The sequence below is a fragment of the Budorcas taxicolor genome, chromosome 5 (genome assembly GCF_023091745.1).
Source record: "Budorcas taxicolor isolate Tak-1 chromosome 5, Takin1.1, whole genome shotgun sequence".
Lineage (NCBI taxonomy): Eukaryota > Metazoa > Chordata > Mammalia > Artiodactyla > Bovidae > Budorcas > Budorcas taxicolor.
This window is the reverse complement of record NC_068914.1, coordinates 130,098,583-130,122,778: the sequence shown is the minus strand read 5'-3', so window position 1 is coordinate 130,122,778 and position 24,196 is coordinate 130,098,583. Positions and strand designations below refer to the sequence as shown.

At 37.0% G+C, this 24,196-nt stretch overlaps 1 protein-coding gene across 1 annotated transcript in view; it reads right to left on the bottom strand.

Moving 5' to 3' along the window:
• The window catches only part of SOX5 (SRY-box transcription factor 5), a 749,035-nt gene that overhangs the window by 105,154 nt on the left and 619,685 nt on the right, over positions 1-24,196 (bottom strand). Inside the window, exon 9 of the mRNA XM_052640182.1 lies at positions 23,055-23,140. Coding sequence (XP_052496142.1) covers positions 23,055-23,140 — 86 coding nt within the window. The remainder of the gene's footprint in view (positions 1-23,054; positions 23,141-24,196) is intronic.

Sequence of the window (24,196 nt, the reverse complement as noted above, 5' to 3'; positions counted from 1 at the left end):
TTACACAAATTGGGAAGGAATTTAATGTTACTGAAGAAGTGAAGTCGCTCAGTCGTGTCTGACTCTCTGCGACCCCGTGGACTGTAGTCCACCAGGCTCCTCTGTCCATGGGATTCTCCAGGCAAGAGTACTGGAGTGGGTTGCCATTTCCTTCTCCAGGGGATCTTCCCGACCCAGGGATCGAACCGAGGTCTCCCACATCATAGGCAGACGCTTTAACCTCTGAGCCACCAGGGAAGCCCATTGCATACTTAAAAAAAACTAAAATGATAAATTTTATTGTTCTACATATTTTGCCACAATAAAAAAGGATATGGTTAAGTGGACAATAGAGGAAAAAAAAACCCAACACTGTATTTCAGTACTATATTAAGCTTAATTTTTAAAAAATAATTTTTCTCTTAATTTGTTCACATGCATTGGTTCATCTTGTAAATTAATTTAATTGAAGAGAACAGCTTTAAATCAGGGAAGGGGTATTATTTTAAAGTAAAAGTAGGTTGGAAATATTACATTCATCTAAAAAATATTTACTAAAAGTCACCCTAGGCTTTGGGAAACAAATATAAATAAAAGCAAGAGAGATAAACACCTGATTCTAAATCAACCAAATCCAGTATTGCTCCTTTCAAACTAATGGCTGCTCTGAAACAGAAGCGATGAGATCACGTCAACCCTTCACTGACTTTGCAAAAAGCACAGTATTTGCCAGTCCCACTGTGAAAGATGGTTCTCTCTTTACTTTCCCCACCTACTCCAAAGTGAGCGTCTTTTTCATATTCAGATGACTGTTTATGAGCACAGTCCTGTTTCAACTGTCATTCTTTACATCAAGGAAAGATAGATGGGACACACCAACCCCAACCTCAGTGACCTTTGGATGTGACAAGAGTTTTAGGTCAGTCTTGCTAAATGGAGGCCTTGGTGTATCGAGACATGCCTTGGGGTGAAATTTACAGTGAATTTATTATCTCCCAATGCCCTTTGGACTGCTTCCCACCATCAAACACCATGGCAGCACTTGGAACAGGAAGAAATACATTAACTGGAATCTGATCGTTTTAAAAGGTTACAGCTGCCCAAATATAATTTAATTTCATACTTGCCCTTTGAGGGTTTGGTGTATATTTTCATTTTATGACTGCAAATGATAAAGCTCTTAAGATTCCAGGCAATAAAGAGAGGGGAAAAAAGTATTTTAAGGGTTAGAAGTCTATTCAGTTCATACTCAATGAGTGAAGTGACAAATTAGCTTTTTTTAAAAAATCTAACATTTCTCTTTTTTATCTCTACCATCTTTTATTCCTCTTTTGATCTTATACCTCGACGTTTGGTTGAAATCAGTATGTGAACACCAACCTCAGATCTCAGTCAGTTTGAAAATTAAAAGGATGATTGAAAAAAAAATGAAGATAAAGTCAATCTGATTTAAAGTGAAAATACTTTAGTATAGGAAACACATTTTTCAGTAGTGTTTCCTCTTACATAATTGGGAGGATTTACCCATTAAAGTCTATCAACATCAAATTGACTTACCATTGATCCAGTACTTTTCTAGTATATCACACTTGCCACAAACTTTAATGAAAGAATCACAATACCCTCTATAAATGCTGCACTATAGCCTTATTAATTTAATTAGTAAATATTATTACTATTATTTTATTAATAGAGATAAGAGATACTGTGTTACTAATGCAGTAGAGTTGGAAAAGTATGACATAAAATTTAAATAAAAATCACCCAGAGCTTATCATTTTAAGCCATAAAAACAAACAAAACCCAATTTTAACTCTTTCCCTTTAACTCAATACTTTACCAGAGATTTAATGGTTTTTTAAAATAACAATCCAATAGAGTTTGAGGCAACACAATATTTTGGATTCACTGTTAGTAAGGAAAAAAGCCACACAGGTCAAATGCAGCTTAAAAATATGTGTGTTTGTGTGTATGTGTGAGTGCATATGCATTCATTCATCATTGTTTAATTTAGTCAACAAGCATCTCTTGGAAGATACTGATCTAGTTCCTATGAAATTTGTGCTTTAAAAAGATGTATGTTCTTTTAAGAGGGTACTCCTAAGATGTAAACAGCAAAGAAACACTCAGCATTTAAGTATTATAGAACTTAAACAGATACTTATTAATTAACATTTTTATTAGCAAATTTTCATTTCATGTTGCTATATCACTGTTTCAGAAGTATTTTGCACAGTATTTCATCTACATAATGATCCAATGGGGCAGGTATTAGTAGCCCCACTTACAGATTATGAAAATATAGCCTAGCAAAGTTAAGAAACCTGACTCAGGTAGCAAATCTAGTGGGTACTGAGATATAAATACTCTGGTTAGTAATGGTAAAAGTACTTATTCTTTTCCTCATTCATTCATTCATGTGTCCCTCTTTCAGTCAACAAATATTAATTAAAGACCCACTTAAAGTGAGGAAAATGACAAAGCAAACATTATTCAGGAATCAATTACCACGAGTACTATTAAAACGATCTAAAGATACAGAAATGGCTAATAAGGTACATGATATGATGCTTAACATTACTACCCATTAGGGAAGTACAAACCAAAATCACAATGTGATACCACCTCACACCCATGAGGATGGCTATCTAGAAAAATAACAAATGTTGGTGAGGATATGGAAAAAATTGGACTCTTTCTGCATTGTCTCTAGAAAACATTATGTCAATTTCTTAAAAAATTGAGCACAGTATTACCATATTATCCAGCAATCCTACTTTTGAGGATATACCCAAAACATTTGAAAGCAGGGATTAGAACAGATATTTGCACATTCATGTTCATATTATTCACAATAGCCAAAATGTAAAAACAGCCCAAATACCTACCAACAGATAAACTGATAAACAAAAATGTGGTACACATAAACAGTATAATAGAATATTATTACAAGGTATATATAAACAATAGAATATTATTCAGTTTTGATAAGGAGGATAATTCTGACACATGCATACAACATGGATGAACCTTGAAGACACTGTGCTAAATGAATAATCCAGAAACAAAAGGCCGAATATTGTAGGACTCTACTTATATGAGTTATCCTGAAGAGATAATTCAGAGACAAAAAGTAGAACAGTGGTTACACCTGGGGCTTGAGGTATGGGAAAATCAGAAAGTAATAACTTTAATGGGTAAGGACTTTCAGATTGTGATGATGGAGTAGTTTCAGAGATGAGCAGTGGTGATGGTTGTTTACTGTGAGTGAACTTAATGCCACTGAACTGTACCCTTAAAAGCAGTTAAAATGGCAAATTTTATGCCATGTACATTTTACTATGATAAAAATATATATAAGATGAATAAAGATTAGCAAAATTTTGAGTCACAAGCTGCAGCAAAATACGATGAGACATTAATATAAAGAAAAAAACCAAATGTATACTTTCTTGAGTATGAACAAAGAAATGTTGAATTCAAGGACAATAGAGAGACAGAGTAGAAAGCCATATTAGAAAGGACGGAATGTAAAAACAGTTGTTGAAGTCTAAGAAGGTTGGCTTTTCTTGGCTTCAGCTGTCCAGTCAATGAAGGTTGAGATTTCCCAGGCAGGAGATGAGAGAATTCCCTTCCTAGGTGGTTATAGAAACCAAAGGAATTGTGTGTGGTGGGGGGGGGGGGGGGGGGGGAGAGGTAATAGAATTGTCTTGTGTCCTAATAGTGAAAGCGTTAGTTGCGCAGTCGTGTCCGACTCTTTGTGACCCCATTGACTGTAGCCCACCAGGTTCCACTGTCCATGGAATTCTCCAGGCAAGAATACTGGAAGGGGTAGCTATTCTCTTCTCCAGAGGATCTTCCCACCCAGGGATTGAACTCGGGTCTCCTCACTGCAGGCAGATTTTTTACTGTTTCTTCTAATAGTGGTAGTGGCTAAAACTCATGGAACTGTATACCCCAAATATAGTCAAATGTACTGCATGTTTTTTATAAATTAAAAAATAAATAATACAATTACACATATAAAAAAATGATCTTATTCAACAACTCTGACTTAGCATTCTTATAATTCTGACCTCCCTTCCCAAGAGAAAAATCAAGGTAAAGTGGGAATTTGCTAACAGGTGGCTCAGACAGTAAAGAATCTGTCTGCAATACAGGATACCTGAGTTTGATCCCTGGGTTGGGAAGATCTGCTGGAGAAGGAACTGCTATCTTCTTTGGAACTATATGTTTATTAGCTAAACAATTTATTAGCTAAACAGTCATAATAATAATTTAAATAATTGGAATACTAATTGAAATAATAATAATAATCGGACAGAGGAGCCTAGTGGCCTACAGTCCATGGGGTTGTAAAGAGTTGGACATGACTGAGCAACTAACTCTTTCTTTCATAGATTATAAAGATTTTTAAAAACACTACAACCCTTAGACTTAATCTCTATCTTTCATATGTCCACATGCACATAAAGAATGAATAATAAATGGTGTGAGTGTGCAGGACAGCAGGTAGCCAGGGGTCACCAGCCACCATCTGAGATAGCAGTATTATAAAGTACTGATAGTAGACTATTAAATAAACAAAGTAAAAAGCAATTCTTTCCATTTCAGCTGATGCTGAGAAACCAATTGTTCAGTACTTTCTTAGCATAAAAATAATGAGCTGTGTTTCCATCACTATACTTTTGTTTTCCAAGAGAATCCACATTTTTTCCTAATCTCAAAAGAGCTGGTGTTATGGTCTAAATGGAAGCCTCCATCATTGATGTGTTCATGGCATTACTTGGCTTTTTTAACAGAAAAGATGAATTATGGATGAAGATATCTCTAGGCTAGTATCTTCTACAATCATTTAGAATGTTATCAAATATGCTTCCATATGCTCAGTAGTGTCCGGCTCTTTGTAATCACTTGGACTATAGCCTGTTGGGCTCCTCTGCCCATGAATTCTCCAGGCAAGAATACTGGAGTGGTTTGCCATCTCCTTCTCCAGGAGATCTTCCATTTAGGCGGAAAAGATCAGCCCAGATACATTTTGCTCTGATAGCCTCCATCCTTGCCATTTGGTATTCAAAATTAAAACTCTTGACTCATTGGATTATTATTATAGTTGTTTAGCTAACAAGCAAATAGTTCTAAAGGAGATGGCAGCTTCATTTTTCACAATTGTGGGAGAATAAAAGGATAACTAGTGTCTCAGATCTTGACGAACAAGAGAGAGGAGGAAACAACTGAAGGACAGAGAAAAGGGGAAGACGGGTAGAGAAGGACTAACAGAGGGGTGGCAACTAAAAATATACAGCAGAAAAGATAAGAAACAGGGAAACAGGAAGATATAAAAGTAAAAGAGAGACAGATTTCCAAGAGGAAAAGAGGTAGATTTTTGAAAATAGCTTCCTATTTTAAAATCTTTAATATCCCTAAGGATTAAAATGTTTACAGTGCCAAACCACTTGGCTGTATCATTCAAAATAACACAGATTCTGATTAGTGCTATGAAGCTTTTTAATGTCAAACCATTATTTATTTATTTATTTCTGACATAGAGCAGGACTGTATGGTCCTTGTCCCCCATGTCCTCAGCCTGCCTTTCGTCCGTGGAAAAATTTTAGCCAAAGAATGTAAGTTTAATCAGAAAAGTGAGAACATGTAGAAACAAACAGAAAAGAGTCAAAGGAGACCAAATAATAATAGATTAGTCATTAAACATAATTAAGGATCTTTAGTTCCTTCTCAAGGACTATAGATAATACTCTGAGCCATATCCTGTGAGCTGTCTTACACATACTGAAATCCCTATCAGGTGGAAGACGTTAACTATATGATGACTGGACTGTAACCATGACATAAGTTGCCACAATTTTGAGAAATGGCCTCAAGAAATGGAAACAAACCGAGCCTGGCACTGAAGATTAATTGTACTTAAAATAATCAAGATGACACTGATCAGTCAGACCGCTGATGACCAATTTCAAGATGACTGTCAGAGCTGACTGTGCTATTTCTGCATGTAATCCACTCCGTCTGTCTATAAAGACTCTAGCCCATTGGTTGTCAGAGTAGGGGGGTTGAGGGATGGAGCCAGCCTTTGGAGAGGAGTCTCTCCCCTCTTCTCCCACTGGCATCCAAAATAAAACAAACTTTCCTTTTCACCAACCTTGTTTCTTTATTGACTTTTTGAATGGGAGTAGCAGGAGAAGGCCATGGCACCCCACTCCAGTACTCTTGCCTGGCAATCCCATGGACGGAGGAGCCTGGTGGGCTGCAGTCCATGGGGTCGCTAAGAGTTGGACACGACTGAGCGACTTCACTTTCACTTTTCACTTTCATGCACTGGAGAAGGAAATGGCAACCCACTCAAGAACACTGGAGAATCTCGGGGACAGGCGAGCCTGGTAGGCTGCCATCTATGGGGTCGCACAGAGTCGGACACGACTGAAGCGACTTAACAGCAGCAGCAGCAGCTGGACCCCACTTCAGGCTACATTTCCACACAGCCCTATTTTCCTTGGTGTAAGGCCGGGATTAGGTTGTCTACTGGGTGGTCTAGCCATGGACTGACCTGCTCATCTTCCTCCTCCTTTCATGATGGTGTAACAGAATAACACAACCTTTGGTGCTAGCTTTACTCCTTTCAGGCTTCTACAGCATTTCTTTTGAATGCATCTGCTCAATGGTTGCCTCTGCACCTTTCTCATGTTTTCTTTGACAGCACATGAACAAGTGTATCACGAATCAGAGAAGGCCACTTGTAAGGTGCAAAGTCTCCTTCTGGGGATTTCCAGAGCTGTAGTTTCTTTCATAGTGCTTTCTTTGTTTCACTTCCTCCTTTCTTCCATGATATACAGGTAGAACAGCTATACTCACAAGCATATTAAAAATAAGATAACTTTGAGATTTGGCCAGGTTAAATCACTTGAGACCAGACTCACATATCACTTTAGAAGCAGGTTGAGAGCAGAACCCTTATTTGTTAATCCCCTATTTGGGGAGCAGTTTGGGAGGTTAGAATAATCAAGACATACCAACTGCTTTGGATGCCATTATTATGCCCTCACCATCCAGCCGTGCTGGAAAACTCTCCCCATTATAACAAAACACTGTAACTTTCCATCAACATACATAGAGCTTCTCCTTCAAAAGGAAAAGTCTAGGTTGTTTCCATGTCCTGGCTATTATAAACAGTGCTGCGATGAACATTGGGGTACATGTGTCTCTTTCAATTCTGGTTTCCTCGGTGTGTATGCCCAGCAGTGGGACTGCTGGGTCATAAGGGAGTTCTATTTGCAATTTTTTAAGGAATCTCCACACTGTTCTCCATAGTGGCTGTACTAGTTTGCATTCCCACCAACAGTGTAAGAGGGTTCCCTTTTCTCCACACCCTCTCCAGCATTTATTGCTTGCAGATTTTTGGATCGCAGCCATTCTGACTGGTGTGAAGTGGTACCTCATTGTGGTTTTGATTTGCATTTCTCTAATAATGAGTGATGTTGAGCATCTTTTCATGTGTTTGTTAGCCATCCGTATGTCTTCTTTGGAGAAATGTCTATTTAGTTCTTTGGCCCATTTTTTGATTGGGTCGTTTATTTTTCTGGAATTGAGCTGCGTAAGTTGCTTGTATATTTTTGAGATTACTTGTTTGTCAGTTGCTTCATTTGCTATTCTTTTCTCCCATTCAGAAGGCTGTCTTTTCACCTTGCTTATATTTTCCTTTGTTGTGCAGAAGCTTTTAATTTTAATTAGATCCCATTTGTTTATTTTTGCTTTTATTTCCAGAATTCTGGGAGGTGGATCATAGAGGATCCTGCTGTGATAGATGTCCATCAGCAGATGAATGGATAAGAAAGCTGTGGTACATATACACAATGGAGTATTACTCAGCCGTTAAAAAGAATTCATTTGATTCAGTTCTGATGAGATGGATGAAACTGGAGCCGATTATACAGAGTGAAGTAAGCCAGAAAGAAAAACACCAATACAGTATACTAACACATATATATGGAATTTAGAAAGATGGCAATGACGACCCTGTATGCAAGACAGGAAAAAAGACACAGCTGTGTATAACGGACTTTTGGACTCAGAGGGAGAGGGAGAGGGTGGGATGATTTGGGAGAATGGCATTCTATCATGTATACTATCATGTAAGAATTGAATCGCCAGTCTATGTCTGACGCAGGATACAGCATGCTTGGGGCTGGTGCATGGGGATAACCCACAGAGATGTTATGGGGAGGGAGGTGGGAGGGGGGTTCATGTTTGGGAACACATGTAAGAATTAAAGATTTTAAAATTAAAAAAAAAAAGGCATTAGTCACTAGAGTAAGAAAACACATGCTCTGTACCAATAAAACATAATGTTCAAATAAAAAAAAAAAAAGGAAAAGTCTGTTCTATTCATAAATAATCATCAATGTCACAGAAGCAAAGACATTCTAGTAACTTATGGAATGGAAAGAAATAGAGAGATATGTTATTTTTAGGAAGAACTGAAACAGTTTCTGTGTAGTTGTACATGTAGAAGAAAGATTTTCATACTTAAGGATATTTTCATAAAGACTTTCAGCTTATTTTAAATACGACGGCATGGCTCCCAAAGAGTGTATTCAACACCAACTTAAATTGAGATGGATAACTCCATTTGCCATTTACCTCTGTAAGTAAGTAAAGTCACTCAGTTGTGTCCGACTCTTTGTGACCCCGTGGACTGCAGCCCACCAGGCTCCTCAGTCCATGGGATTCTCCAGGCAAGAATACTGGAGTGGCTTGCCATTTCCTTCTCCAGGGGATCTTCCTGACCCAGGGATTGAACCCGGGTCTCCCGCATTGGAGGCAGACGCTTTAACCTCTGAGCCACCAGGGAAGCCCTTCACCTCTGTAGTACAGAACATAATTGCTGTGTCTTAGAAAAATACTTGCTAACTTAAAATATGGAAGAATTTGCTGGACTCATTTCTGACAGTGGAGAAATCCCTGAATACAGGATATAATGACAAGGATAAGAGCCTCTAATGATGGCTAAATGCTTATGCTTATACTCTACTAAGCATCTTGAACACAGTATCTCTTTTAATCCTCACAACAGCTTTATCATGAAGGAACAAAATTATCACATTTCACAAGGAAAGAAACTGAGATGAAGAGGTATTCATTAGAGCTCAAGCTCATAATCCATCATACTGTAGTCAAAGTTGCTCAGCCATGTTCAATTCTTTGCCACCCATGGACATAGCCCTCCAGGCTCCTCTGTCTGTGGGATTCTCCAGAATGCCACTGGAGTGGGTTGCCATCTCCTCCTCCTGGGGATCTTCCCAACCCAGGGAGTGAACCTGGGTCTCCTACATTGCAGGCAGATTTTTTACCATCTATGTCTCCAGGGAAGCCCTCATCAAAGTATAGGTACCATTTAAATATTATTTATTTGTAGGATTTATTTTACACATTTTAAAAGTTACTTTAAATTTTATTTATTTATTTATTTATTTATTACAAATTGAGGAACAAGCTTTAAAGAAAGGAAAAAAAAAAGAAAAAAACATAAGTCATCAGGTCATCTAACTGATCACTGTACTACTATACCTATAAATTACTGAATGGTTACAGAGCAAAGATTGAGCTCATGAAAACTATATATTTTCTGGTTTTATACTGCATTTAATGCTAGCTTGTGTCTAAGGTGACACTGAAACATGCTAACTTAAAATTCCTCTGGAAAGAAAGCAGATGTAAGATGAATCAAATTAAGATGAGAATAAAAATGGCTTAAACCTCAACGTTCAGAAAACTAAGATCATGACATCTGGTCCCATCACTTCATGGGAAATAGATGAGGAAACAGTGGAAACAGTGGCAGAGTTTATTTTTTTGGGCTCCAAAATCACTGCAGATGGTGACTGCAGCCATGAAATTAAAAGACGCTTACTCCTTGGAAGGAAAGTTATGACCAACCTAGATAGCATACTCAAAAGCAGAGACATTACTTTGCCAACAAAGGTCCATCTAGCCAAGGCTCTGGTTTTTCCAGTGGTCATGTATGGATGTGAAGGTTGGACTGTGAAGAAGAATGAGAGCCGAAGACTGATGCTTTTGAACTGCAGTGTTGGAGAAGACTCTTGAGAGTCCCCTGGACTGCAAGGAGATCCAACCAGTCCATTCTAAAGGAGATCAGTCCTGGGTGTTCTTTGGAAGGACTGATGCTAAAGCTGACACTCCAATACTTTGGCCACCTCATGCAAAGAACTGACCCATTGGAAAAGACTCTGATGCTAGGAGGGATTGGGGGCAGGAGGAGAAGGGGACGACAGAGGATGAGATGGCTGGATGGCATCACTGACTCGATGGACAAGAGTTTGGGTGAACTCTGGGAGCTGGTGATGGACAGAGGGGCCTGGCGTGCTGCAATCCATGGGGTCGCAAAGAGTCAGACACGACTGATTGACTGAACTGAACTGAACTGAAAAATGAAAAGTTAGGGCCTTTACTTCTTTTCTATCATTTAATGTTGTGACTTATCTTCTATCCATTAATCAAATGTTTTAACTATACTCATTCTAACAATTTAATATTCCTTGAAAACCAGAGAACTAATTTCAGGGGAAAGCTAGTCATAGTTATGAGTTGTATGCTGCTGCTGCTAAGTCGCTTCAGTCGTGTCTGACTCTGTGCGACCCCAGAGACGGCAGCTCACCAGGCTCCCCCGTCCTTGGGATTCTCCAGGCAAGAACACTGGAGTGGGTTGCCATTTCCTTCTCCAATGCATGAAAGTGAAAAGTGAAAGTGAAGTCGCTCAGTCGTGTCTGACTCTTAGCAACCCCATGGACTGCAGCCCACCAGGCTCCTCCATCCATGGGATTTTCCAGGCAAGAGTATGGAGTGGGGTGGTAATAGTGGAGTACAACAGAGTCAAAGTTCAGAGGGAAACTTGATATCATAAAGCAACTATTATAGATGGAGAGACAATATTTTCAGTAGTTCTGCCTCATTTCAAAAAGGAAATAACTGCAATTTTAACTATTACGATTATCTTTTTCATTCTACATTGAAGAAGTTCTAGAATAGCAACAGCAAGAGAGAACACTTGCAGTTTCCATGTTGGAGGTAGTAATTATGCTGGCCCACCGCACTAAATCGTTGGGGAACATACTTTGTGTATGTTCCTCCATTTCTTCCTGTCCCCTTCCCTTTGTCCAAGAAGCCACTGGGGATAAAAAGGCGGTATGGCATCAAGCGAAAGGTCAGGATTAAGAAAGATGGAATAATTAAAGGTTCCTTTCCCTCCTCCTGTTTCTTTTCAAACCATCGGTTTGGCAGAACAATTCTGAGGAACTTCCACAGGAAACAGTAAATCTGAAATATGCTGGGCTGGCTTATGCTTTTTATCTGAAGGAATCAAATAGGGATCTATTTTCAAGTCTTACAAAGATCCTTGCCAACCAAATGTAGCTCAATATTGTAACGGTTTTTCTCCTTGGTCTTTCTCTCAGAACACTTCATTCATCAGTGCAAAATCTTATCTGCATTATTATACAATCAACTTTTGAATACTATCTTTCTTCTAAGAACCAAATAAACTATCAACAAGACCTGTGATGTAAACAATCTTACTTTGAACCTTTTATGAAAAAATAGATATGAAACAACACGCTTCTCTGTTGTTTTGTTTTCTGAATTCCTTGATCTTTCAATAGCTTTTCACAAAAGAATTAATTCACAGAGCACAATCAGTGAACTCAGCAAAATGAAAGCAATTCAGAAGGTTGCTATTGTTTCTAGTATGCAAATCCTACCCATTGTTTTATGCATCCTTAATTTAATGGTCTAAATGCAAAAATATCAATTTTTCTCCCCTCCTTTTATACAAAACAACTTAAAAATAATATACATGAATGTATGCATTTATTTTTAAGGATTCCATGGAACAACGGGAAGAAGCTAGATTTAGCTTTCAGCTGCCAGGATTCCAGGCACACTTCTGTTAATGTCTGATTTATCCAGGTCACTATTTAAAGTCTAAATTACCTCATCAATAATATTCAAGAGCTGCAATAGAAGGATGGGTTTTTAAATTCTGTTTTAGCAGGAGAATCTTTTATTCAAACAATCTCAGCCAGTAGAATTCAATCTATAAAACAAATAAAAGTGAATGGTACTGTTTGATGGTGGTTGGAACCACTTAGACTCTTCTGAACAGTTTGAAACAATTGCTTTTACAGGTCTTTGAGGTCCATTTTATTTCAAATAGGAGTAGGACAAGAGGCTGTATGACTTTCTTCAAATTCTATTCCATTTTGCACGTCATTCATTCTCTTATATTTCAAGCTCCTCTATGATCCTTTAAGAATTTTTAGCTAATTTATCTTTGCATTCTGTATGATGCTAAGTCACTTACAAAGAATAAATATTTGCTGAGTAAATAAAATTTACAGGATACTGTGGGGTTTATGAAATAATTTGCTTCCACATTCAAGTTTGAAAACATAGGAACTATTTCCTTAAAGAAACTAATGAAAAGTTTGTGTGTGTATGTGTTTGTGTGTTGCTCAGTCATGTCTGACTCTTTGCGACCTCATGGCCTAGAGAGCTAGGCCCCTCTATCCATGGGACTTTCCAGGCAAAAACACTGGAGTGGGTTGCCATTGCCTTCTCCAGGGTATCTTCCCGATCCAGGGATCGAACTCGTATCTCCTGCATTGACAGATGGATTCTTAACCACTGAGCTCCCTGGGAAACCCTGAGAAACAGTTTAGCCCTACAATGAGGGGACAGAATAAGAGATAGATGTTTTAGAAAATATTCTATTAATATATTTCAAGAAGTGTATGCTCTGAAGAGTTATACCAGAAAAATTTTTATATCATTTATTTTAAAATAAATTATTACCTTAAAAGCATCTATGTAAATAACTTATTTTAAATTTTATAAGCCATTTATTTAGAATAGTTGCTGGCAGCTCACAGAGACAATTCATTTGCATTACATGCATGGAAAAATAGGATTGACAGGAGGCATTATTGTCATTTTATCGATACAAATATTGAGATAAAGAATGAGCAATAGCAAACCACAGATCTATACTCCAAGTAACTACTCGGCTTTTTTTTTGAATAATTAAACTCATTGCTTCCTATAGATTCTTGTGATGGGCCTTAAAATTATATCACACAGGGGACGGAAATCATTTCCTTGTAAATAAGACAATGTGTTTCAATTTTATTAACTTGCTTTAGATGCTGAACTGCACAATAAATCTACAATAAGAAAAGTATGCTGGACTTTCCTGGTGGTACAGGTTAAGAATTCACCTGCCAATGCAGGAAACATGGGTTTGATCCCTGGTCTGGGAAGATTCCACACGTGGCAGAGTAACTCAGCCCAAGTGCCAAAACTAGTGAGCCCATGTGCCCTAGAGCCTGTGCTCGGCAACAAGAGAAGCCACTCAATGAGAAACAGAGCGGTCCCTACTTGCTGCCACTAGAGAAAGACAGCATGCAGCAACGAAGACTCAGTGCATACAAAAATAAATTTTAAAACATTTTTAAAGTGTGCCCAGTCTTCCTTTGCAAGGCTGCCTTTTTTAAGCCATAAAAATTAGTTTAATACCAGCTAATAATATTAATCAATTAATAATGCGTGTGTGCACTCAGGATTCTTTACCACTGTGCCACCTGGGAAGCCCAATCAACTAACAATACCAAGCATTTATTATTACTTAGGACACAGTATTTGATAAATTATAATTAATTCTATTATTGCCCTAAGCACTATCTGTATATTACCTCATTTAATCCTCACAATAACATATCATTTATATCCACAGTTTACAGACAACAAAAACTAAAACATGGAGAGGTTAGGTAACTTGCCCAGAATCACAGAGGCAGTAAATAGCAGAACCATGATTTAAGGCACAGATGGCTGTGGTTTTAAACCATTTTAACCACACTTTTAACCATTATATTACACTGCCTCTCATTAAGTATCAATGACTCAAAATACTAAAGACAATGCCTTAATATAATAATAAATTTTTTTGCTTTAGTCTATGTTATTTTTCCTCTAATTATTGCCTGCTGAGAGACTAAGTTTTTCTTTGCCTGCTAAGAGACTAAGCTTTCCTGTATAAAATTAATTAACTATGAAGACTTCTGCCTTATGTTTACCTGTTATATGCAATATAATTTACATATTCCAGCTGCATGCTTTGAGATTTAATCATCCAAATATTATCCATATTTGTGGATAACGTTCAACAATTTTCTGGTACCAAAACCAAGGTTTGTTTCTCTTAAGGAGCATCTCTCTTCATTTGGGTTCCTTAGGCTCAAGATTCTTATCATTTCTATTAAGCAATAACTTTTCAGTTCAGTTCACTGAGTCGTGTCCAATTCTCTGTGACCCCATGGACTGTAGCTCACCAAGCTTCCCTGTCCATTACCAACTCATGGAGCTTGCTCAAACTCATGTTCGTCAAGTTGGTGATGCCATTCAACCGATAACTTTTACTTATACTTCTAAGGTTGAATTTGTCTTCATAAGACATTCCTGAATAAATTAAAGTAACATAATCTAAACTGACAATTATGTTTAAGGACCTGATTTCTAATATAAATACAATCTGTGAATCTGAAGAATTTTAGTTTCTCTTCCTTCTTATATATAACCAAAACTAGAGAATTGGGTATTTCTGTTTTTCTTGATAAAACAAAAAACCTGTACACTTTCAAAATTACAACAAACTGGTGTTGTTTCTAGGATTGCATCTACTGTCGGCCTTGAGCCTAGCAATCCTTTTATATAAGGTAACTAGGTTAGAAACATTAAGGGAACACAGAATGCCATCGAGGAATGGGCATGAACTTGTGACCAGGAAACCTGGCATTGAGAAATCGTTTATATTACTTAAGTATAGTCAATGGGAGAACTTCAAATACAGTTTTAAAGTTTACCATTTAATTGGTCATTACAATAAAAATGGAATAGTGTGGAAAAGCGCATGTGTACTGATGTTTCTGCTGGCACGTAATGAGACACCACGAAACTGCTGGAAACAAGGCAATACAGGAATAGTGTGGAAAAGACACTGCCAGTACTGTCTCCATTGTGCAAATGTCAAACAGCTCCCGGGAACCCTAGGGGTGGTAATAACTATGGATGCAGCTCCTACCAGGTTTTTCGTTAAAGGAGATTCTCGAACACTGCTGGGTTCTGACTCTAGCCCATATGGGCTTGGAGAAGTCAAGGGAAATGTTGGCTGCACTTTTTCAGGCCTATTTACATAAGTTCTTTAGTATGCAGAATGTCTCTGTATATAATTTAATTGTTGTTGGGTTTTTTTTTTTGCCTCTATTAATACATATGCAAATGACTAACACTTGCAGCTGTGCTGTATTAATCATATGTGTGCTTCTGTCTGTCTGCCCTGCAGGCTCAGGGTCGAAGGGAGAGGAAAGGAGGGAATTCATTCTTTTAACCTGCAAGAAAATTCACTCATGCAGACAGAAGTCCAACAGCAAACAACACACCAGGGTTGCGACTGAAATGAAGAGCAGTTGATTATTTTCCACCCTGTGTGGAAAAGATGGTGACCTCAGAGATAAACTGAATAGTAGAGCGTTTAGGCAGATAAAGATGAGTACTTTACAAGAATTAATCTTGTAAGCAATTCCCTCAATAAGAAGGTAAAAAGCCTCATGTCTGGACCTCTCCATACGGTTATTACTTCCTTATTGATTTTCTGGGCGTTTCTTTGGTCAGACACATGAAGACATGCTCAGTCACTATAGCGTTCTGGGAAATATGAAGCATTTGTCTGTGTCCTGTCATAATTATTGACCTCCTTCAGAGACTGGCAGGAGGTTGATAAAAAGATGAACTTCATTTTTTCATCCACATCTATCTTGTTGCTACCTTTGGCCAGAGAGAAACTGAAGCCATTTCTGCCATGACTTCCATGTACCTTTGATAGCTAGGAAAAAAAGATTGATTTTAGTTGATATTCTATATAATTCATTCTCTCCTCTGATCACATGTCATCTATCATTTTCTGTATCTTGGAGGATGCATGCTACTGATTTTAGGGGTTGCTGGAACTGTAGCTCTATGGGATTTCATTTACGACAACTTGTAAGTTTGAGTCTTTATTCCAAAAATATTATTATGCACTTTAAAAATAATCCTACTAAAATCAGTAAAAGGTAAATTAATTTAATAAAATTTCTGGAATGAATGCTACTTGTTCAGTTGAGTAAAATATGTACATCCAAAAAGAATTTCAACCTTTTTTCCCCTGCTTAGGATTATTAATCACTGGTTGGAGTCGACATTTTTGGCTTCCTATAGGTAGAACAGGTGGCAACCATCTTGGCCAACACAAATATGGTATTTATAAAGTGAGAAATAAGTGGATAAATATTTCCTTCTAATTTCCAATCTTAAAAACCTAGTTTAAAAAACAGAAATAGGATACTACACTACAATTCTTACTATTTATTAAAAAGTTCATGATGCCCATTAAGTAAAATGCAAATTAATGACAATAAATATGAGAAATAACTGTTACATGGACTATTGCCATCATCTGGTTTCATTAATTATAGACAATTTGCTTAACTGATTTTATCTAGTCACAAATGTCTAAAAGATTCAAAACGAAAGTTTATTTTGCTTAAATAATTATATTCACTTCTTAATGTAAAATGAAGGTAGATTAGTTTTCTATGTAAGTTAATATCCCTCCTTTAAAAAAGATAATATTAGGAGAACAAATATCAAAAGGCATCCTTGGCTTTTGGAAGAAAAATAAGTAGTTTGAAGAAGAAGGGGAAAGGAAAAAAGAGAAGGGGAAGAAAAAAGAGAATGGGGTAAAGAGGATATGAGATTGCTAACTGGCTAGTTAGCATGTTGAGAATACATCTCTCCACGATTTGGAAAGAATTCCCTTTAGTGTTGTATTGTCACAGTGAGTCCTACTGAGTCAAACGCACCTCTAGCAATTCATATTCCTATGTACGTCTGTACACATGTTAACAAACAACGCAGACATAAACTAATGTTGAAATCTTTGTTTTTTCTCACAAATTATGATGTAAATGAATTATATAAACTGTAATAAATGCTAAAACACATTCTTTATTCAGCAGCCCATGTTTATAAATAAGATAAAAGGAGGAAGGAAAAGAAGAGATAGAGCTATGGCTTTCTCACATACTAAGAATCTTTTAATAAGGGTTGAGAAAACATACTGTTCCATGGTATCTAAATTAATATCATTTATTCCAGAAATTAAACATATACTGCTTTGTTATCTTGTTAAAAATGATGATGACCATTAGCTTATGATAGTTTCTTCATTTGATTACTATGTACTGAATACCACCTACTTTTCCCAAGCACTTGAGATACATTATTGTTCAACAACAACAACATGACATTCCCTCCATTATTTGAAATAGGCAGATGATAAAAAAGGAACATACTATGCAAGTTATATAGTATGTTTGAAGATGACTAGTGCTTTAGGAAAAAAAGCAGAATAAGGGAAACAGAAGTGTGGTATCTCTGGGAGAGTTATTTTATGATTTCAAGAGGTTACTTAGACCAAGACTACTAGAGGGGACATTAGAGAAAATTCTTGAATGAAGTGAATTAGCCTTCCAGGCAGGGGGACAGGTAATGTAAAACTCTAAAGTGAGAGCATACCCTGGCAAGTCAAGCGACAGCAAATCATCTAGTTAGCCGGAGCACAATGAATAAGGCAGTGTAGAGCAGAACTATTATAAATGTAATTTTTAAACAGTGCAGTGCCAAACAAGGTACTAGGCATGTAGAGTTTCCACAAAGATGGATATTAATTTATATGGGAAATTAATCATTAATATTCAGCTCAAGTCCACTATTATAAAGAAGAGTAGCGAGTTAATGATACATAATTTAAGGGTAATGTTAAGATTAATTCTTCATCCTTTAGTTTCTTAAATACTTATTAAGTCCCTTAAATACTTCAAGTACGTGGTTAAGTGCAAATGATGGGTGAGTCAATCACTTCATAGATTATGCCATCTGGTAGTAGCCAAAAAGTAGGATTTAGAACATTTTCCACAAGTGCCATGAGAGGGAAAATACAGTGTACTCTAGGCATACATAAAAGCTACATTAATCCAGACCTGAAGACAATGATGACTTCCCTGAAAAAGTGAGGCTTTCATTTGCAATCTCAGGGATAAGTAGGAGTTGGCTTGGTAAAAAAAGGTGGGTGATAGGGTTCCCCAGAGAGAAAATACCACCTGTAAAGATTCAGAAGGGAGAGAGAACTTGAAAACACCATGTAAGTTAAGGTATTTAAGTAGGAGAAGGCCATGATCAGAATCATAAAGATCATTCTGACAAAAGTATACAGGACAGAGTGTGTTGAAGAGGGCAAAATGAGGACTGAAAGGCCAGTTCAGGGGCTGCTGCTGCTGCTAAATTGCTTCAGTCCAGGGCTACTAGTGTTAATTATGCAAGCTAGGAGGGTAGCAAGATTCACAGAGTGACAGTTAATATGCAAAACAAAAACAAAAACAAAAACAAAAACCAGATGATTGATGTATTTAGTAGGTGGAATGAATAGAAAGATAATGAATGTATAGGTCCAGAGGAAGAAGGAAGAAAAGTTAAAGATGGTGCTCATGCTTTCCAGGGTTAAGAAACAGATGGAATGGAGCCATTTGCTAAGATCAAAGAATGAGCAGGTCAGGGGTCAAGGAAGATAAGTGGTCAGGTCCATTTTGTAGTCGGTTTATTGTGCGTGTAAATATCTATGTTTCCTCTTAGTTGCCAACAAATAGTTGGATATATGGATCTGAAACCCAGGAAAGGCTTAAAAGCTTATGAAAAGGCTCAGAGGAAACAAGGACAGATATTTTGTTATAATAGAAATAAATAAAATGGTGCCTGAGCACAACATGTTAATTTGTATGTTTTATACAGAACTCAGATTGTCATTTTTCTTGCTCATATTTCTCTATAAAAATAAAAATAAATATTCGACAAGACTTAGACTATTCTAGGGGCTTCCCTGGTGGCTCAGTGATAAAGAATTTGCCTGCAATGCAGGAGACGCACAGGAGACGTGGGTTCGATTTCTGGGTTGGGAAGATATCCTGGAGAAGGAAATGGCAACCCACTCCAGTATTCTTGCCTGGAGAATCCCATGGACAGAGGAGTCTGGTGGACTACAGTCCATAGAGTCACAAAGAGTTGGACATGACCGAATGACCATGCATGCACAGAGACTATTTTAATTGCTCCTACAATGTATATATAGTAAGGTGATTTTTTAATGTAAAGTATTTCATGAAAGTGAAAGTGTTAGTTGGACACTAGCATATGACTCTGTGACATCATGGACTATAGCCCACCAGGCTCCTCTATCCATGGGATTCTCCAGGCAAGAATATTTGGGTGGGTTGCTATTTCCTTCTCCAGGATATCTTCCCAAACCAGGGATCAAACCTGGATCTCCTGCATTGCAAGCAGGTTGTTTACCATCTGAGCCACCACGGAATCCCAAAGTATTTCTTACTGTATGAAAAATATTTTCTTATTTTATCCAGGAACTTGAAGTGATATTTAAGTAATAAATAGTGGTCTAATTTAAAACATGTCATTTTGCTTGTCTTTTAAGACTATTGTACTTCACATTATTTCTTCTTTAATAAAGGTCTTGGCTATTGGTTTTACTGATTATTTTCCAAGTGTGAACAATTATGCACAAAAGATAATTTCAAAGGAAAATGAATGGTAGGTAAACAGTGTCAACTGTGAGTAGAAATATATTTATAGGGTTCTTTCTTAGATCTAGATGTTCAAAAAGAGAAGCTTGAATCAAGACATATCTGTGTAAAGAGTTATGAACTAGAAAACTCAGAGTCTGAAGTAAACAGCTGTCCTTATGAGTCCTATTTCCTTCAGTATTGCAATGCATATATAGGGTTTGTATGAGTACCAATTAATCAGCCTTATTGTCATAATTTTATTACTGAGTTATAAGCAAATGTCTAAAGAAGGGCAACATCTCTAATGTTTAAAATAAAATCTCCTGTTTTTGGAAAAACATATAAAATTGTTTTAAAACCATGGATATTGGACTTTGTGACCCAGTTTTCTTGTCAAATAGAGTTATTAAGACATAATACACAGTGTTGCAATAAGAATTAAATGAGTTAATCTTTGTATGAAAGCCTTACCAGGGAACTAGCATAAGAACATGGGACTGAATTTCCATAAAAGAAAGATAATCTTAGTTACTGAAAGGGACTCAAAGTGATGAAGTCTACTCCAGGTACCATTAAGTGATGGAAAAATGGAGATTTATCAGTATAATTAAAAGCAAAGTTTGGAGAAAATTACAACTGGCTCATATATTATACTCCATTGAGATGAAGCTTCACAGAAGTAGGTTCACAAGACTGGAGTGAACGTTGGGTTAGGATTAAGAGAAGACTTCTGCCTAGACATTGTAGGGAGCTTTTCCCTGCCCTGTCTGAGAAGGTCTGTGGAGAAGAAAAGAATTTGGATGCTGTTTTAATGCAAGGGAAGGAAGAGTATGCAAGTCTCCTTTGCAGCTCTGGGGAATGCTGAAGTTATGGATCTGTGAATATATTGTTAGGAACAGGAGTAGAAAAGTAGGCTGGTATAGGCACCTGAGCAAAGGTGAGGGTATCCACTTCAAAGAAAAGCCAGACTCTCTGCTATGACATGTGCTTGAAATACGTATTTGGATTTGAGTACTTCTTTTTAATCACAAGCAAAAAGATGCGTGTGTGTGTGTGTGTGTGTGTGTGTGTACTGGTGTTTTGAGAGAAGTTAACGGCTTATCATGAAAAGGTGAGATTACTAACTTTCTTATTGTTCTACATTGTTGGTTTGTATGTGCTCAATCACTCAACCATGTCCAACTCTTTGCTACCCCATGGTCTGTAGCCCGCCAGGCTCCTCTGCCCATGGAATTTTCCAGGCAAGAATACTGGAGTGGGTTGCCTTTTCCTCCTCTAGGTGGTCTTCCCAACACAGGGATCTAACTGTGTCTCTTCCATCTGCTGCATTGACAGGTGGATTCTTAGCCACTAGTGCCACCTGGTAAGCCCAAATTGAGTTCCTAACTAAAATTCATATATTTTAATGAGTACAAAGCCACCTTACATAAAGTATCTTTATCCCCTTTATAGATCAAATTATAGTTGCCCTGCCCTGGGCTGTGCTCAGTCATGTCTGACTCTTTGTGACCCCACAGACTGTAGACCACCAGGCTTCTCTGTCTGTGGAATTCTCCAGGTAAAAATACTAGAGTGGGTTGCCATTTCCTCCTCCAGGGGATCTTCCTAACCTAGGGATCGAACCTGCATCTCTTGCATCTCCTGCATCGGAAGGCAGATTCTTTACCATAGCTGAAGCAAAAGCAAACATGTTTGGTGTCTTTTTCCTTGTTTTGTGATAAACACAGTTTTCATATACTTACATTTTAAGGGAATCTGATATCATATCATAAGGGCAGAAATAAAACTTAATTTGTGTAAAAATATTCTAATACTATTCTTTTTAGAAAAGTGTAAGTTCGGACTGTTACCTAGCAAAGCCGGTTTCTACTGGCATATAACAATGAAACATAGGCGATACCTCCAGCTTGCCTGTGTTCCCTCTCATCACTGATCCAATGGTGAAAGGAAATGAGAATGTCTAATTTGTTTTGAAAACTGACAGCCTAGATCTCTAAAACTCCTATTTTCCACATTCAAATCTACTGCTGGATATTCTTCCCTCTTCCTTTAATCCCACTACTCTTTTTAGTTTTACCTATTATAGCCACTTCTCTGTATTGTAGTTATTTTTCAGATTTCAAAGGATAACAAATGTTGTTACTTTTATTGTCCCCATGGTTCCAACACTTCCTAAAGTTATTTCCAGCTCAAAGAAACAGAAACTCACACCGCAGTGTTTTTTGGAGAAAAGGTAGAATAGGAATGACTGTTATTAACCTCTGTAGAACACGGTATGTCTCAGCTCCTCCTGTGTTCCCCTCCTGTGAGACTCAACCAGTTTCTCAGAAACCCACCACGTCTTCTGACAATTCCCTGTGCTGACCAGATGCATCTGTCGTTTGATGCTACAATTTAAACTGTATTTTCCTTATAGGCTAAGGTCATCTATCATGACAATGCACTTTCATGAATACAACTTAATTTTGTAAAGCATGAGTGCTTCATGCTTGACTTTACCAGCATACTGTGTCTTTCAGGCAAAGGAAAATATAACACTTCTCACAAGGGGAGATTAATCCTATTATTAGATGATTTGTTATTCCCATTAACTGTGTAACTATAAAGTCCCAAACAGAAATGAGGGTGAGAGGATGCTGACTGAAAGATTTAAACAGTTAATGAAAGATACCTTTAATAGAATTTAATTGATATTCTTTCCAACTCTAGAGACAAAATTTCTAAAATCACTTGGGCATCTGACAGAGTTATCACTGACATTCAAGGATATATGGGAATATAGCTTCTGCTGGGCCAAAAAAAGTGGATGTTGTGATAAAGTTGTATTCATTTAGGCATCTACTTATTTGGTCTACTTATTCTTGCTTATCCAATTGAGCTGGCATGAGCAGGAAAATAAAGATATCTACAGAGTGCTTCAAAAATACTGAGCATCTTGAACAATTTTAAATGTAATTTTTGTTAAGCTATCTTGATCCGTAAGTATCTGAATATCTTTTGTAGCTTTTGACTTCTTTTTATCTTGATGAAGACCATTCTGTGATGAAATTATGACATACAGTAATCAAAGTAAAACTACAGCTCATTTTGTTAAATCATATCAGGCAATAAAAAAATTACAAGTTATCTTTAATACAGAAAACAGGACTAAAAATAAAAAAAAAAACAACTTTGGGTTGAGAATCAGTACACATAAATTCAAAAACAAAAAAGTGTGAGGCAAATATCCGTAGTCAGTTATATTCTGCGTTAACAGGATAATAGCTGTTTTCGATATTTACTTAACCTTTGTCTCCGGTGTATTGTCTCCTGACTTACCTGCAGTTGGAGTGGGCCTAAGCCCGGTGTTGCCGCGGCAGCAGCTGCCATGGTAGTTGGGATCAGCTGTACAGGGTAAGGGTCACCTACGTAAGAGAATAACAGAGGCGTCAGCACCTTTTATCTACTCTCCACCTGCAAATTAAACTCATGCATTCACTCTTTCCAAAAGCCTTCTTTTGTGTGCCTTGCCTAGGCCTAATGAAAAGCTCTATTGTGCAGCTTTTTACTAACACTCTTTTCACAATTCTGGCTGAGAGAGGAATGTGAATAAAAGGCACAAGCAATTAAGGCGGAAACCTCATCCTTTTTTCATGATGTATTTAGGAAAATGGGAGGAAAAAGTGCGTATTGATCAGAGGGCTGCACTTTATAACACACGCACACACACATACACGCACACACACACACATCACACCTGATAATCTTGATATAAGCACACCAAGTCCTCAGCAAATTTAAAATGTTATTATAAAAAGAATTTAACTAAACTTAATTTTACTTTAACAAACTAAACTCTCAATATTTAGGCCAAGCAGCTTATCTTTTGAATGCTATGTTACTGTCTTGATTCAAATAACCTCTTAAATAATGGTCCATGGACAAACTCATATAAAGAAAAAATCTGATGCATTTTTAAAAGTCATGTAAAGTACTAGTTATCTTTATTTCCAGAGACAAATGTTTAAAAAATATACTGTAAAAGAAGAAGAATACACGTGGTTCTCCCCAAAGGCTTTCTGTTTATGGGAATACCTAAAACACTAAAAAATTTAAGCAATTAAAAATTAAAGTTTTAATACAGATGATCTACAAAAACACAGATATACACAAACATCTATACATATATACACACATTATAGGAGATTTTTTGATGCAAATAAAAATTTTTTTCCACTCAATAAAGAGGTACAATGGATATCTGCACAAAGCCCGGTGATATGCTAACAGACATGTACATTATTAGTCATTTGAAATGAAACTGTAGCAAAATGGAAAATAATAACTGTAAGAACAATTTTCTAATATATAAAGCTTTTTGTAGAACTATAATTTGTGAAAAACTTGTTGAATGTCAAATGTATAGAAATATAACTGCAAATAACTCGGTTAATAATTCATTCAAAAATATTTATTGAGTA